At 44.5% G+C, this 15,023-nt stretch overlaps 1 protein-coding gene across 10 annotated transcripts in view; it reads right to left on the bottom strand.

The window, feature by feature from the left end:
* Positions 1-15,023, bottom strand: part of LOC135517279 (histone-lysine N-methyltransferase 2C-like) — a 118,895-nt gene that overhangs the window by 35,443 nt on the left and 68,429 nt on the right. For 8 of the 10 annotated variants that reach the window (XM_064941433.1, XM_064941427.1, XM_064941428.1 and 5 more), the window contains 8 exons: positions 11,718-11,750; positions 10,972-11,094; positions 10,154-10,310; positions 9,513-9,727; positions 9,225-9,298; positions 3,239-3,445; positions 2,575-2,721; positions 233-2,173 (listed from right to left, as the gene is read on the bottom strand). In XM_064941433.1, the coding sequence (XP_064797505.1) occupies positions 233-2,173; positions 2,575-2,721; positions 3,239-3,445; positions 9,225-9,298; positions 9,513-9,727; positions 10,154-10,310; positions 10,972-11,094; positions 11,718-11,750 (2,897 nt within the window). The remainder of the gene's footprint in view (positions 1-232; positions 2,174-2,574; positions 2,722-3,238; positions 3,446-9,224; positions 9,299-9,512; positions 9,728-10,153; positions 10,311-10,971; positions 11,095-11,717; positions 11,751-15,023) is intronic. The other 2 variants (XM_064941432.1, XM_064941436.1) reach the window with 1 other exon arrangement.

The following is a 15,023-nucleotide window of genomic DNA, read 5'->3' as shown; positions in this document are numbered from 1 at the left end:
ACATTAGCAAGTAACAAACAAATCCTGAATCTTGCAGCTATTAATTAATTAGTATTTTAGGGGTCCTTAGAGAGGAGCAACAATTATTTCATTTTGCACTAACGTGCACTGTCATACTGGCTTGGGAATGACTAATCACCTGCTAATAACTGTGCAAACAGAAGAAGGATTTATGACAATTCAAGTGTTATCCATGTGACAGTGTCATTGCGTCTCTACTAAATGCAAATACCTGTCTGAGCTTCTCCTCAGTGTCTCCCAGGTGTGGCTGCATGTTGTTCTGAGCAGCAACAGTGTTGCTGCTCAACTGGGGGATATCATGGGCTGGCCTTTCTGAAGCTTGAGCACAAGGTTTCATTGGACCCTGTTCAAAGGGGTCGTGAATCGGTGTTTGACCACCGTGATGATTCGACTGTGGCAGAGAGAAACTTTCGTCTGACATTTCCGGGTGCTTCGATTTCTGAAAGTCTCGGGCACTTGGATGGGCAAACGTGTCCTGCATCCTGCCCGGAGACTGGTGGGAGAAGGGGTCAGCTGGGAGTTGGGACATGGGTATCGGTCTGGAGCCTAGTCGATTGAAGGCGTCAGGACCAGCTCCTGGTCGGGGCGTCCCTGAAGCTTGGGAGTAAGGGTCGGTGAGGAGTGGTCTTGGGGTTCCAGGGGGCTGTGCGTATAGAATGGCATTGGAGGTCCGATGGGTACCAGGTTGTTGGGCATAGGGGTCCATGTTCCTTTGACTAGCAGGGGATTTGGGAAATCTATCCCCTTGGGCTGGTCTGGGGGTACCTGGCATGGAGGCATAAGGATCAGTGGAGTGAGATGGAGACTGTCTGCGATTGGCTGGGTGCTGCTGGGGAAACTGGTCTAGATGAAGGCTAGGTGGTTTCTGCAGGTATGAAGGATCTGAGTGTGGCCTTGGGGTGCCGGGAGGTTGGGCATGGCCATCAGAGTGAGGTCTGGGGGTGCCTGGCGGTTGGGCGTAAGGGTCAGGCATCTGCTGGGAATAATCTGGTCTCGGGGTGGATGGTGCTTGGGCGTATGAGTTTCTGTGAGGGTGTCTCATCATTGGCATGGGTTGAGAGAAATGGCCCTCCTGGGATTGGCGCATCATCCTGGGCTCGTTGGGGAACCCTTCCCCCATGGGCGATCGGGTGGTGAGGGGCTGCTGGGCATAGGGGTCGGCCTGTGGTCCTTGGGGAAAGCCATTAGATGGCCCTCGTCTAAGTACCCCAGGCATAGGGCCACCGTAGGGCTCTTGCTGGGACTGCTGGGGAGGCATGGGGGCTTTGAACACCGGCACAGAGCCCGACTCATTGCTGCCGGGGATGGGAGTGAGCAAGGGCCTGGAGTAGGGGTCCGAGAGGATCATGCGGTTGTGAGACATGCGCTGGTAGACCTCAGCTCGGTGGCCCCCTATCCTGGCAAAAGCCTCTCCTCCAGAGGGAGGGCTCATCATGTGCCTGACCTGCTGCTTTTGCTGCTGCTCAACAAGTCCTGAAGGGCCCACCCTGGCGGGTCCCATGGGTTTCACTAACGAGTCAGGTGGCCTGGGGGTATCTGGCATCTTAGCATAAGGGTCAGCATTACCAGACGTGGGCGAGCCAAAGGACTCGTGTGCTGGGGAACGCCTCCCTCCCCTTTCCTGCATCTCTGACAGAGAGTTCTGCTGGGGCGTGGTGGATCCGCCATCCCCAGGGGGCGGTCTCGGGGTGCCCACAATTTTGGCATAGGGGTCCCAAGGTGAGGATGGCCGGGAGCCTGAGGAGGAACTCGGGGAGTACATCTGTGGTGACTGGGGCTCGGAGGATGGTCCCTGCTGCGGGTACGAGGTCTCCTGGGTGGGTGTCCTCGACGACGGAGGTAGGAGCTGTGGTCTGAGGAACACGTCATCCTGTGACCCGGAGGTGGGCGTGACTGGAAGTTGGGGTCTTGCGAAGCCATCCTTAGACACTATTGGCTGCAGAGGGGATGAGTTTCCAGACTTTCTACCATTGCTGGGCTGAGGTGTCATGGGGCTCTGGTTCCCACTATTAGGTGTTGTATCTCCACATGACTGACTGCTAAACAGCTGTTGTTGTTGCTGCTGCTGGAGTTGTTGCTGCTCATTTTTAACCTGCTCCAGCTTTTGAGTAGCTTCGATCTTCGCCTGCTGCTTGCTCTTTTGTCTCATTTGCTGCCATGGAAACAAGAAAAGCAGGGGAGGGGAGGCACTTCAGTGAATGAAGCCTTTTTGAAAGTGTTGAATTTGAAATTTTATGATGACATGGTGCTAAGAATGCTCTCTTTCCCTCACTCACAACAAAGTTAATACTTTTTCAATATGAGTGGGTCTAGCGTGTGTTGTTAAGCCATGCAAGAGGGAACAATGTGAGGGTGTATGTAATATGGTCATGAAAAAAAGCTTCTGGAGGCTGTTACTGTGTTTTCAGGGCAAAGGACAGGTTTTACCAGTTAACCAAGCTTATCTCCCTACAACTCCACTTTACATTTTGTTTTTCTTACACCTCGTAAATTTTGCTTTATTGGTTCTCGGCAGACGAAAACCAGAACAGTGCCTTGCCTTGGGAATCTTACCAGAGACATTTTTCCACCTCCTGCAGCTATAGTTGCCTGGTTGGAATGTCCAAAAAGGACGTCTTTATTTGTTGATTTTATGGCTTTGCTTTTTGGGACCTTTTCCTGCTGCGTCTTAAGCGGTCCCCACATCTGATTTAACTCTCCCTTTTCAATGCAAATTAAGAATTAGTAGACTGTATGAGAACGCCAAATGTATTGTTTAAAAATGACTCACTCAACCATGCACATATATAAAGTTTAATAAAAAAAAAAATTCATGCCCCCCCAAGTTATGTTATGTTCAATCTCACCACCTTGCTTCCACTCACAATTCCCCTGACATGCGATACTTTGATTGTTATGGTGGTGTATTATGGTGTCATAAAATACATGTACACACAAAGAAACGCACACTGCTCTCTTACACCAGGGTTTCTCAACAGGCAGGAATAAAATCCCACTTATACCATTTTGCTGCCATGAAACAAATAACTTCCTAATTTTCTAAAAAGGCATGCATCCAATTTCATACCCTCACTCAATTACATTTTTTATAATTATTAAGGTAAAACAAATCCACAACAACTCCTAGAAAAGTGGTTGAGAAACCCTGCTTTACAGTGTACCCATGCTTCACCCCCCCTCCATTTACAGCACACTTTAACCCTAAAGGTACTCTTACCTGTCTGAACTTCCACTCCTGCTCGTGCTCAGACTCCTTGGGCTTGAGAGTATCTTTGAAGAGCAGCTCAGCGTCCATTGGGACACTATTGGGGTCAAAGGGGTCAGTCAACGGCTGCTGGTGAGGATTCTGGTGTCTCTTCAGTGTATCGTTGGACATCTGAACTTTGTTAATGCGCAGCGCTGCCCGGTTATCACGTGCCTTTTGCTGGAAGAAAGGGTCCATTTTGTAATTTTTCCAAGTGGTCAATCACTTGACCCATTGAACAATGATAAAGCTAATTATTACAGATGGTTACACATACAGTACCAGTCAAAGTATGAACACCTAGTCATTCAAGAGATTTTCTTTATTTTGACTATTTTCTAGTGAACACATCAAAACTATGATATAACACATATGGAATCATGTAGTAACCAAAAAAGTGTTAAACAAATCGAAATATTTAATATTTGAGATTCTTCAAAGTAGCCACCTTTTGCCTTGATGACAGCTTTGCATTCTCTCAACCAGCTTCATGAGGTAGTCACCTAAAACACATTTCAATTAACAGGTTTGCCTTGTTAAAAGTTTATTTGTGGAAGTTCGTTCCTTCTTAATGCATTTGAGCCAATCAGTTGTGTTGTGACAAGGTAGGGGTGCTCAAATAGTCACAAAAACATCCAGCGCTATGATGAAACTGGCTCTCATGACGACCGCCACAGGAAAGGAAGACACAGAGTTACGTTCATTAATGACCAACTAGAGGTCGACCGATTATGATTTTTCAACGCCGATACCGATTATTGGAGGACAAAAAAGACGATACCGATTAAATTGGATGATTTTCTTTTTTTTGTTTGTAATAATGACAATTACAACATTACTGAATGAACACTTATTTTAACTTAATATAATACATCAATGTAGCCTCAATTAAATAATGCAAAAACAAAGTGTTGGAGAAGAAAGTAAAAATGCAATATGTGCTATGTAAGAGCCTACATTTCAGTTCCTTGCTTAGAACATGAGAACATGTTGGTGAACATGTTGAGTCTTCAATATTCCCAGGTAAGAAGTTTTAGGTTGTAGTTATTATAGGACTATTTCCCTCTATATCATTTGTATTTCATTAACCTTTGACTATTGGATGTTCCTTATAGGCACTTTAGTATTGCCAGTGAAACAGTATAGCTTCCGTCCCTCTAGTTAGCGCGCGCTGACTAGCAAGCCATTTCACTTCGGTTACACTAGCCTCATCTCGGGAGTTGATAGGTTTGAAGTCATAAACAGCATGATGCTTGACGCACAACTAAGAGCTGCTGGCAAAACGCACGAAAGTGCTGTTTGAATTATTGTTTACGTGCCTGCTTTTGCCTACCAACGCTCAGTCAGATACTTGTATGCTCAGTCACATTATATGCAACGCAGGACACGCTAGATAAGATCTAGTAATATCATCAACCATGTGTAGTTAACTAGAGATTATGATTGATTGTTTTTTTATAAGATAAATGTAATTCTAGCTAGCAACTTACCTTGGCTTACTGCATTCGCGTAACAGGCAGTCTAATTGTGGAGTGCAACGAGAGAGGCAGGTCGTTGTTGCGTTGGACAAGTGAACTGTAAGGTTGCAAGATTGGCCCGAGCTCATAAGGTGAAAATCATTCGTTCTGCCCCTGAACAAGGCAGTTAACCCACCATTCCTAGGCCGTCATTGAAAATAAGAATGTGTTCTTAACTGACTTGCCTATTCAAATAAAAGGTATAAAAAATAAATAAAAAATTGGCGCCCGATTGTTATGAAAACTTGAAATCAGCCCTAATTTAATCGGCCATTCCGATTAATCGGTCGACCTCTATTACCAACCTCAAATTGCAGTCCAAATAAATACTTCAGAGTTCAAGTAACAGACATATCTCAACAAACTGTTCAGAGGAGACTGCGTGAATCAGGCCTTCGTGGTCGAATTGCTGCAAATAAACCACTACTAAAGGACACCAATAAGACTTGCTTGGGCCAAGAAACACAAACAATAGACATTAGACCAGTGGAAATCTGTCTTTTGGTCTGATGAGTACAAATTTGACATTTTTGGTACCAACCGCCGTGTCTTTGTGAGACGCAGAGTAGGTGAACGGATGATCTCTGCATGTGTGGTTTCCACCATGAAGCATGGAGTAGGTGGTGTGATGTATGGGGGTGCTTTGCTGGTGACACTGTCAGTGATTTATTTAGAATTCAACGCACAATTAACCAATATGGCTACCACAGCATTCTGCAGCGATACACCATCTCATCTGGTTTGCGGACAGTGGGACTATCATTTGTTTTTCAACAGGACAATGAACCAACACACCTCGAGGCTATGTAAGGGCTATTTGACCAATAAGGAGAGTGATGGAGTGCTACATCAGATGACCTGGCCTCCACAATCACCCAACCTCAACCCAATTGAGATGGTTTGGGACGAGTTGGAACCGCAGAGTAATCAGCATATGTGGGAACTCCTTCACGACTGTTGGAAAAGCAATCCAGGTGAAGCTGGTTGAGAGAATGCCAAGAGTAGGCAAAGCTGTCATGAAGGCAAAGGGTGGCTACTTTGAATAATCTAAAATATATTTTGATATTTGTTTAACACTTCATGTGTTATGTCATAGTTTTGATGTATTCACCATAATTCTACAATGTAGAAAATAGCATAAACAAAGAAAAACCCTTGAATGAGGAGGTGTCTAAACTTTGACTTGTGTGTGGGTGGGTGTAATATATATATATTTATTACACACTGCTCAAAAAAATAAAGGGAACACTAAAATAACACATCCTATATCTGAATGAATGAAATATTCTTATTAAATACTTTTTTCTTTACATAGTTGAATGTGCTGACAACAAAATCACACAAAAATTTGATTTCCATTGATAATTTATCAACCCATGGAGGTCTGGATTTGGAGTCACACAAAATTCAAGTGGAAAACCACACTACAGGCTGATCCAACTTTGATGTAATGTCCTTAAAACAAGTCAAAATGAGGCTCAGTAGTGTGTGTGGCCTCCACGTGCCTGCATGACCTCCCTACAATGCCGGGGCATGCTCCTGATGAGGTGGAGGATGGTCTCCCGAGGGATCTCCTCCCAGACCTGGACTAAAGCATCCGCCAACTCCTGGACAGTCTGTGGTGTAACGTGGCGTTGGTGGATGGAGCGAGACATGATGTCCCAAATGTGCTCAATTGGATTCAGGTCTGGGGAACGGGCGGGTCAGTCCATAGCATCAACGCCTTCCTCTTGCAGGAACTGCTGACACACTCGAGCCACATGAGGTCTAGCATTGTCTTGCATTAGGAGGAACCAACCGCACCAGCATATGGTCTCACAAGGGGTCTGAGGATCTCATCTCGGTACCTAATGGCAGTCAGGCTACCTCTGGCAAGGACATAGAGGAAATGCCACCCCACCCCACACCATGACTGACCCACCGCCAAACCAGTCATGCTGGAGGATGTTGCAGGCAGCAGAACGTTCTCCACGGCTTCTCCAGACTTACACGTCTGTCACATGTGCTCAGTGTGAACCTGCTTTCATCTGTGAAGAGCACATGGCGCCAGTGGCGAATTTGCCAAACTTGGTGTTCTCTGGCAAATGCCAAACGTCCTGCATGGTGTTGGGCTGTAAGCACAACCCCCACCTGTGGACGTCAGGCCCTCATACCACCCTCATGGAGTCTGTTTCTGACCGTTTGAGCAGACACATGCACATTTGTGGCCTGCTGGAGGTCATTTTGCAGGGCTCTGGCAGTGCTCCTCCTTGCACAAAGGCGTAGGTAGCGGTCCTGCTGCTGGGTTGTTGCCCTCCTACGGCCTCTTCCACATCTCCTGATGTACTGGCCTGTCTTCTGGTAGCGCCTCCATGCTCTGGACACTACGCTGACAGACACAGCAAACCTTCTTGCCACAGCTCGCATTGATGTGCCATCCTGGATGAGCTGCACTACCTGAGTCACTTGTGTGGGTTGTAGACTCTGTCTCATGCTCCCACTAGAGTGAAAGCACCGCCAGCATTCAAAAGTGACCAAAACATCAGCCAGGAAGCATAGGAACTGAGAAGTGGTCTGTGGTCCCCACCTGCAGAACCACTCCATTATTGGGGGTGTCTTGCTAATTTCCACCTGTTGTCTATATATACCATTTGCACAACAGCATGTGAAATTTGTCAATCAGTGTTGCTTCCTAAGTGGACAGTTTGATTTCACAGAAGTGTGATTGACTTGGAGTTACATTGTGTTGTTTAAGTGTTCCCTTTATTTTTTTGAGCAGTGTATATACGGCATATACACTACCGTTCAAAAGTTTGGGGTCAAATAGAAATGTCCTTGTTTTTGAAAGAAAAGCACGTTTATTTGATCATTAAAATAACATCAAATTAATCAGAAATACAGTGTAGACATTGTTCATGTTGTAAATTACTATTGTAGCTGGAAACGGCTGATTTTTTAAAATGTATTATTATTTTTACCCCCTTTTTCTCACCAATTTCGTAGTGTTCAATTGTTAGTTGTTACTATCTTGTCTCATCGCTACAACTCCCGTACGGTCTCGGGAGAGATGAAGTTCGAAAGCCATGCGTCCTCCGAAACGCAATTAAAGTGCCCTTGAGACTGGCAGCTTCATTAAATAGTACCCGCAAAACACCAGTCTCAACGTCAACAATAAAGAGGCGACTCCGGGATGCTGGCCTTCTAGGTAGAACTTTTGAGGAGCCTGTTTCTCAAACTAGACACTAATGTATTTGTCCTCTTTCTCAGTTGTGCACCTCCCACTCCTCTCTATTCTGGTTCGCGCTGTTCTGTGAAGGGGGTAGTACACAGCGTCGTAAGAGATCTTCAGTTTCATGGCAATTTCTCGCGTGGAATAGCCTTCATTTCTCAGAACAAGAATAGACTGACGAGTTTCAGAAGAAAGTGCTTTGTTTCTGGCCATTTTGAGCCTGTAATCAAACCCACAAATGCTGATGCCCCAGATACTCAACTAGTCTAGAGACGGCCAGTTTTATTGCTTCTTTAATCAGAAGAGTTTTCAGCTGTGTTAACATAATTGCATAAGGGTTTTCTAATGATCCATTAGCCTTTAAAAATTATAAACCTGGATTAACGTGTCATTGGAACACAGGAGTGATTTTTGCTGATAATGGGCCTCTATACGCCTATGTAGATATTCCATTTTAAAAAAGCCGTTTCCAGCTACAAATGTCATTTACAACATGAACAATGTCTACACTGTATTTCTGATTAATTTGATGTTATTTTAATGGACAAAAATGTTAGCTTTTCTTTCAAAAACAAGAACATTTCTAAGTGACCCCAAACTTTTGAACGGTAGTGTATATAAAAAAAATCTGAATGTCTTGGTTTCTTTACCTTATGTTTTCCCCATCTACAAATCACATCAACAACAAAGAAATTGACATGCAGAGCATCGTTGTATGTAATGTCATCATTGAGAAAATCTAACAGTCCTGAAAAACCCTCAAATAACTATCTGTAAAGTTGGAAAACTTACTAGGCACAACATTTAAACAGAACAAAGATAAGAGAAGGGACAGAGAGCCCTTAGGTTTATAATGCCAGAAAACAGAGGAACAGAACAAAACAAATACCGTCCTTCTCCCTAATGGCCTCTTGAACATTTTGTCAGTGATTGGCTGCTTTCCTTTCATTCATCAGTCCAATAAACATAGGGCCCCATTCAATCAAAATCTCAAATCAGGTTTGTGGAGTAAGTCAATAACAAAGTTGTTCTGGTGAAGTAGAAATAATTCATTTTTGATTGGTACTACGGCTGTTTTTGTTTGAAGTTTTGGAAAAGATTTGCCATTATTACTTCAATATATGGATTTTGTCTAGAGGTTGATACAAACTTCTCTTCAGCAATCAGGAAAACCAAATGCTCATTAAATTAAGTGCATTGAATCATAGTCCAGCGTGGATGTAAACAAACTTACCACATATGGGGCCCTGTCCTGGGAACTGGCTTTCCTCCATAATTTTGCGATTTGTTTCACTCTCATAGCCCAGTCTGAGATAGAAAAAAGATTAGCTAAATCGTACAGGGCTAGGACACACATGCAATATGGCCAAGTAGAGTACCTTTTCTAGTCTCGTTTTCACAATGTCCACACAATCTTTTAAATGGGTGCGACAACTTCGAACTCATTATTTTTAATAATAAAAAACATTTGTTTTCGATAATTCACACAAGAATTTTAGAGAACCAAACATTCTGTACCAACCTGGGAACTCCCCTAGGAGGTTGGGAAAGTTGACGTTGGTGTAAAGGACTGGGGCCACAGTGGCCATCTCGCCCAGTGTCTCCTCCTTCTCCCACTTGAGCGTGCTCCTCTGTGCGTTGGACATGGTGTCTGTCTCTACCTCTGAAAGGGGGCCGGGGACGGGCGCGCTCCATGGAACCACTACGTCACCCCCCATCTGGCTAAACTTCTTGTCCCTGGAAGGAGCTCTCTGGTTACACATTATATTGACTTATACCATTGCATTGTTGGATACTCGTTTCTGATTTGCTTGAAGGGCATTCTAGAGACACATTATTATTACATTTGCACTTTCTATGTCACTTACAATGTGGATCACCTTGAGGCAAATGTAGTTTGGGCTTTAGTTTAAAGAAAATACATCACATTTATTGATGGAGATATTAACGCTAACAAGTGAGCAGACCTCAGAGGAAAAAAATGGTTTAAAGCGAACTACAATGAAGTCCAAACAATGGAGGAAAACATAGTCAAGAAGACTCAATAGGTAAATAAAACAGCATCCAATTGATTGCCTTCCAGCAGTTGTCTTTATAGGTGAAAGCAATGCTCTAGTAATACGCCGGAGAGGTACAACAGCTTCCTGATATGCCAGCTCTTACCTCATATTCTCTTGGAAAGGCATTCTGTGGATGGGCGAGAAGTTGCCGGGGCCATAGGGGCCTGTGCCGCCGGGCATCATGGGAGTTGGAGGAAAATGAGGGTTGGGCCCCATCATGCCGTTTATCATTGGCATCCGGGGGAACATCCCACCGTCGCCTGCAACAGAGAGCATAGAGAATGTCAGATAAGTAGTTCCATACATACATTGATTATACAAAACATCAAGAACACCTAATCTTTCCAAGACACACTGACCAGGTGAAAACTATGATCTCTTATTGATGTCACTTGATAAATCCACTTCAGTCAGTGTAGATTAAGAGGTGGAGACCGGTCAAAGAAAGCTGTTTAATCCGTGAAACAATTGAGACATGGATTGTGCATGTGTGCCATTCAGAGGGTGAAATGTGCAAGACAAAACATTTAAGTGCCTTTGAACACTCAACAGTTTCCTGTGTGTGTCAAGAACGGTCCACCACCCAAAGGACATCCAACCAACTTGACAACTTTGGGAAGCATTGGATTCAACATGGGTCAGCATCCCTGTGGAACACTTTAGATACCTTGTAGAATCCATGCCCTAACAAATTCAGGCTGTTCTGAGGGCCAAATGGGTGGGGTGGTGCAACTCAATATTAAGGTGTTCCTAATGTTTGATATACTCACATGTACATCCACATGTCATGCATATAAATCAATGTGCTCCTCAATGATCAATAAATGCCCATGGTTATACATTAATTTTACAGTCAGTAGTAGATTATATAAAAATGTGACCAAATACAATTCTCCAAGAGGCTTGGGGTGGTGGTGGTACCTGGGTTTGGAAGGGCCATGGCTCCAGGTCCACTGGCCCCAGGGTGAGACAGCTGTGGAGGCTGGCTGGTGCTGGGACTAAGGACCGCTGTGAAGAGGTCTTCCACATCCTTCCCCTCCAGCTCTTTAGGCAATGAAATAAATGACGTTGATGAGCGTATTTTATTTTTCTCTTTTCTCTTAACTCTTTCTCCCCAATTTCGTGGTATCCAATTGGTAGTTACAGTCTTGTGCCATTGCTGCAACTCCTGTACGGATACGGGAAAGGCGAAGGTCGAGAGCCATGAGTCCTCCGAAACACGACCCTGCCAAGCCACACTGCTCGCTTTATCCGAAAGCCAGCCACACCAATGTGTCGGAGGAAACACCGTACAACCGGCAACCGTGTCAGCTCACATACGCCCGGCCAGCCACAGGAGTCGCTAGAACGCGATAGGACAAGGACATCTCTGCCAGCCAAACGGTCCCCTAACTGGGATGACGCTGGACCAATTGTGCACCGCCTCATGTGTCTCCTGGTTGTGGCCGGCTGCGACACAGCCTGGAATCGTACCCGGGTCTGTAGTGAAGCCTCAAGCACTACGATGCTGTGCACATACTTTAAACCACCATCAATAAGTGTTGTTCAAATCTTTCAATTATATAAAACTGATCATCTGTGACATACAACTGAATGAACAACTCTCAGAAGAACTATCTAGGTTGGGCCTTAATGGGCCTGAAAAGATTCATATCAAAACCACAAACCTGGGATTTTGTAGAGTTTACTGAGAATTGCACCTGAAAAAGACAAAGAAATGCTTATTACATTACTGCAATGACACAGTACCAGTCAAAAGTTTGGACACACCTACGCATTTCAATGGGTTTTGTTTATTTTTACTATTTTCTACATTGTAGAATAATAATGAAGACTTCAATACTAGGAAATAACACATATTGAATGATGTAGTAACCAAAAAAGTATTAAACAAATCCAAACATATTTTTTAAAGTAGCCACACTTTGCTTAGACAGCTTTGCACTCTTGTCATTCTCTCAACGAATTACTACATCATGTGGTAGTCACCTGGAATGAATTTAAATTAAACAGGTGTCCCTTCTTAAGTTAATTTGAGCCAATCAGTTGTGTTGTGAAATGGTAGGGGTGGAATACAGAAGATGTTTTTTTACCAAATAGGGCTAAGTCCATTCTATGGCAACAACAGCTACAATAGGCAAAGATAAATGACAGTCAATGCAGAACATTTCAAGAACTTTGAAAGTTTCTTCAAGTGCATTCGCAAAAACCATCAAGCGCTATGATGAAACTGGCTCTCATGAGGACCGCCACAGGAAAGGAAGACCCAGAGTTACCTATGCTTCAGAGGATAAGTTCATTAGCGTTACCAGCCTCAAATTGCAGCCCAAAAAATGCTTCATAGAGTTAAAGTAACAGACATACCTCAACATCAACTGTTCAGAGGAGATTGCATGAAACAGGCGATCATGGTCGAATTGCTTGCAAAGAAACAACGACAACTACTGAAGGAAAGTCAGTCAACAAGTGCTCAGCATATGTGGGAACTCCTTCAAAACGGTTGGAAAAGCATTCCTCATGAAGCTGGTTGAGAATGACAAGAGTGTTCAAAGCTATCATCAAGGCAATGGGTGGCAACTTTGAATCTAAAATATAAAGTATATTATGATTGGTTTAACACTTTTTTGGTAACTCCATGATTCCATGTGTTATTTTATAGTTTTGATGTCTTATTTTTTACAATGTTGAAAATAGTAAAAATAAAGAAAACCATCGAATGAGTAGGTGTGTCCAAATATTTGACTGGGACTGTATATACAGTGCCTTCGGAAAGTATTAAGACCGTTCGACTTTCCACATTTTGTTACGTTACAACCTTATTCTACAATTGATTAAATTATTGGGAAAAAAGCAATTACACACACCTCAAAATGGCAAAGGGAAAACAGGTCATTTTTGTAAATAAAAAATAAATACCTTATTAACATAAGTATTCAGACCCTTTGCTATGAGACTCAAAATTGAGCTCGGGTGCATCCTGTCTCCATTGATCATCCTTGAGATGTTTCTACAACTTGATTGGAGTCCACCTGTGGTGAATTCGATTGATTGGGCATGATTTGGAAAGGCACACACCTGTCTATATAAGGTCCCACAGTTGACAGTGCATGTCAGAGCAAAAACAAAGTCATGCGAATGAAGTAATTGTCCATAGAGCTCAGAGACAGGGTTGTGTCGAGGCACAGAACTGGGGAAGGGTACCAAAACATTTCTGCAGCATTGAAGGTCCCCAAGAACACATTGGCCTCCATCATTCTTAAATGGAAGAAGGTTGGAACCACCAAGACTCTTTCTAGAGCTGGCCGTCTGGTCAAACTGAGCAATCAGGGGAGAAGGGCCTTGGTTAGGGAGGTGACCAAGAACCCGATGGTCACTTTGACAGAGCTCTAGAGTTCCTCTGTGGAGATGGGAGAACATTCCAGAAGAATAACCATCTCTACAGCACTTTACCAATCAGGCCTTTCATGGTAGTGGCCAGACAGAAGCCACTCCTCAGTAAAAAGGCTCACAACAGTCCGCTTGGAGTTTTCCAAAAGGCACACCTAAAGAGTCTCGGACCTGATGAAACCAAGATTGAACTCTTCGGCCTGAATGCCAAGCGTCACGTCTGGAGGAAACCTGCCACCATTCCGACGGGGAAGCATGGTGGTGACAGCATCATGCTGTGGGGGTGTTTTTCAGCGGCAGGGACTGGGAGACTCGTCAAAATCAAGGGAAAGATGAACAGAGCAAAGCACGAGAGATACTTGAATGAAAGATGAAAACCTGCTCCAGAGAGCTCAGGACCTTAGATTGCGGCAATGGTTCACGTTCCAACAGGACAACGACCCTAAGCAAACAGCCAAGACAACGCAGGAGTGGCTGCAGCACAAGGCCCTGAATGAGCAGTATATATATATATATATATATATATTTTGACTTGGAGTTACATTGTGTTGTTTAAGTGTTCCCTTTATTTTTTTGAGCAGTGTATATATATACACACACGTACGTACGTATATATATATATACCTATATATACCTATATATACATACGTATAGACAACAGGTGGAAATTATAGGCAATTAGCAAGACACCCCCAATAAAGGAGTGGTTCTGCAGGTGGGGACCACAGACCACTTCTCAGTTCCTATGCTTCCTGGCTGATGTTTTGGTCACTTTTGAATGCTGGCGGTGCTTTCACTCTAGTGGGAGCATAAGACAGAGTCTACAACCCACACAAGTGACTCAGGAAGTGCAGCTCATCCAGGATGGCACATCAATGCGAGCTGTGGCAAGAAGGTTTGCTGTGTCTGTCAGCGTAGTGTCCAGAGCATGGAGGCGCTACCAGGAGACAGGCCAGTACATCAGGAGACGTGGAGGAGGCCGTAGGAGGGCAACAACCCAGCAGAAGGACCGCTACCTACGCCTTTGTGCAAGGAGGAGCACTGCCAGAGCCCTGCAAAATGACCTCCAGCAGGCCACAAATGTGCATGTGTCTGCTCAAACGGTCAGAAACAGACTCCATGAGGGTGGTATGAGGGCCCGATGTCCACAGGTGGGGGTTGTGCTTACAGCCCAACACTGTGCAGGTCATTTGGCATTTGCCAGAGAACACCAAGATTGGAAAATTCACCACTGGCACCCTGTGCTCTTCACAGATGAAAGCAGGTTCACACTGAGCACGTGACAGAGTCTGGAGACGCCATGGAGAACGTTCTGCTGCCTGCAACATCCTCCAGCATGACCGGTTTGGCAGTGGGTCAGTCATGGTGCGGGGTGGCATTTCTTTGGGGGGCCGCACAGCCCTCCATGTGCTCGCCAGAGGTAGCCTGACTGCCATTAGGTACCGAGATGAGATCCTCAGGCCCCTTGTGAGACCATATGCTGGTGCGGTTGGCCCTGGGTTCCTCCTAATGCAGGACAATGCTAGACCTCATGTGGCTGGAGTGTGTCAGCAGTTCCTGCAAGAGGAAGGCATTGATGCTATGGA

The sequence above is a fragment of the Oncorhynchus masou genome, chromosome 28 (assembly GCF_036934945.1).
Source record: "Oncorhynchus masou masou isolate Uvic2021 chromosome 28, UVic_Omas_1.1, whole genome shotgun sequence".
Classification (NCBI taxonomy): Eukaryota; Metazoa; Chordata; class Actinopteri; order Salmoniformes; family Salmonidae; genus Oncorhynchus; species Oncorhynchus masou.
The sequence above is the reverse complement of the archived record's forward strand: the minus strand, read 5'-3'. Positions and strand labels throughout refer to the sequence as shown.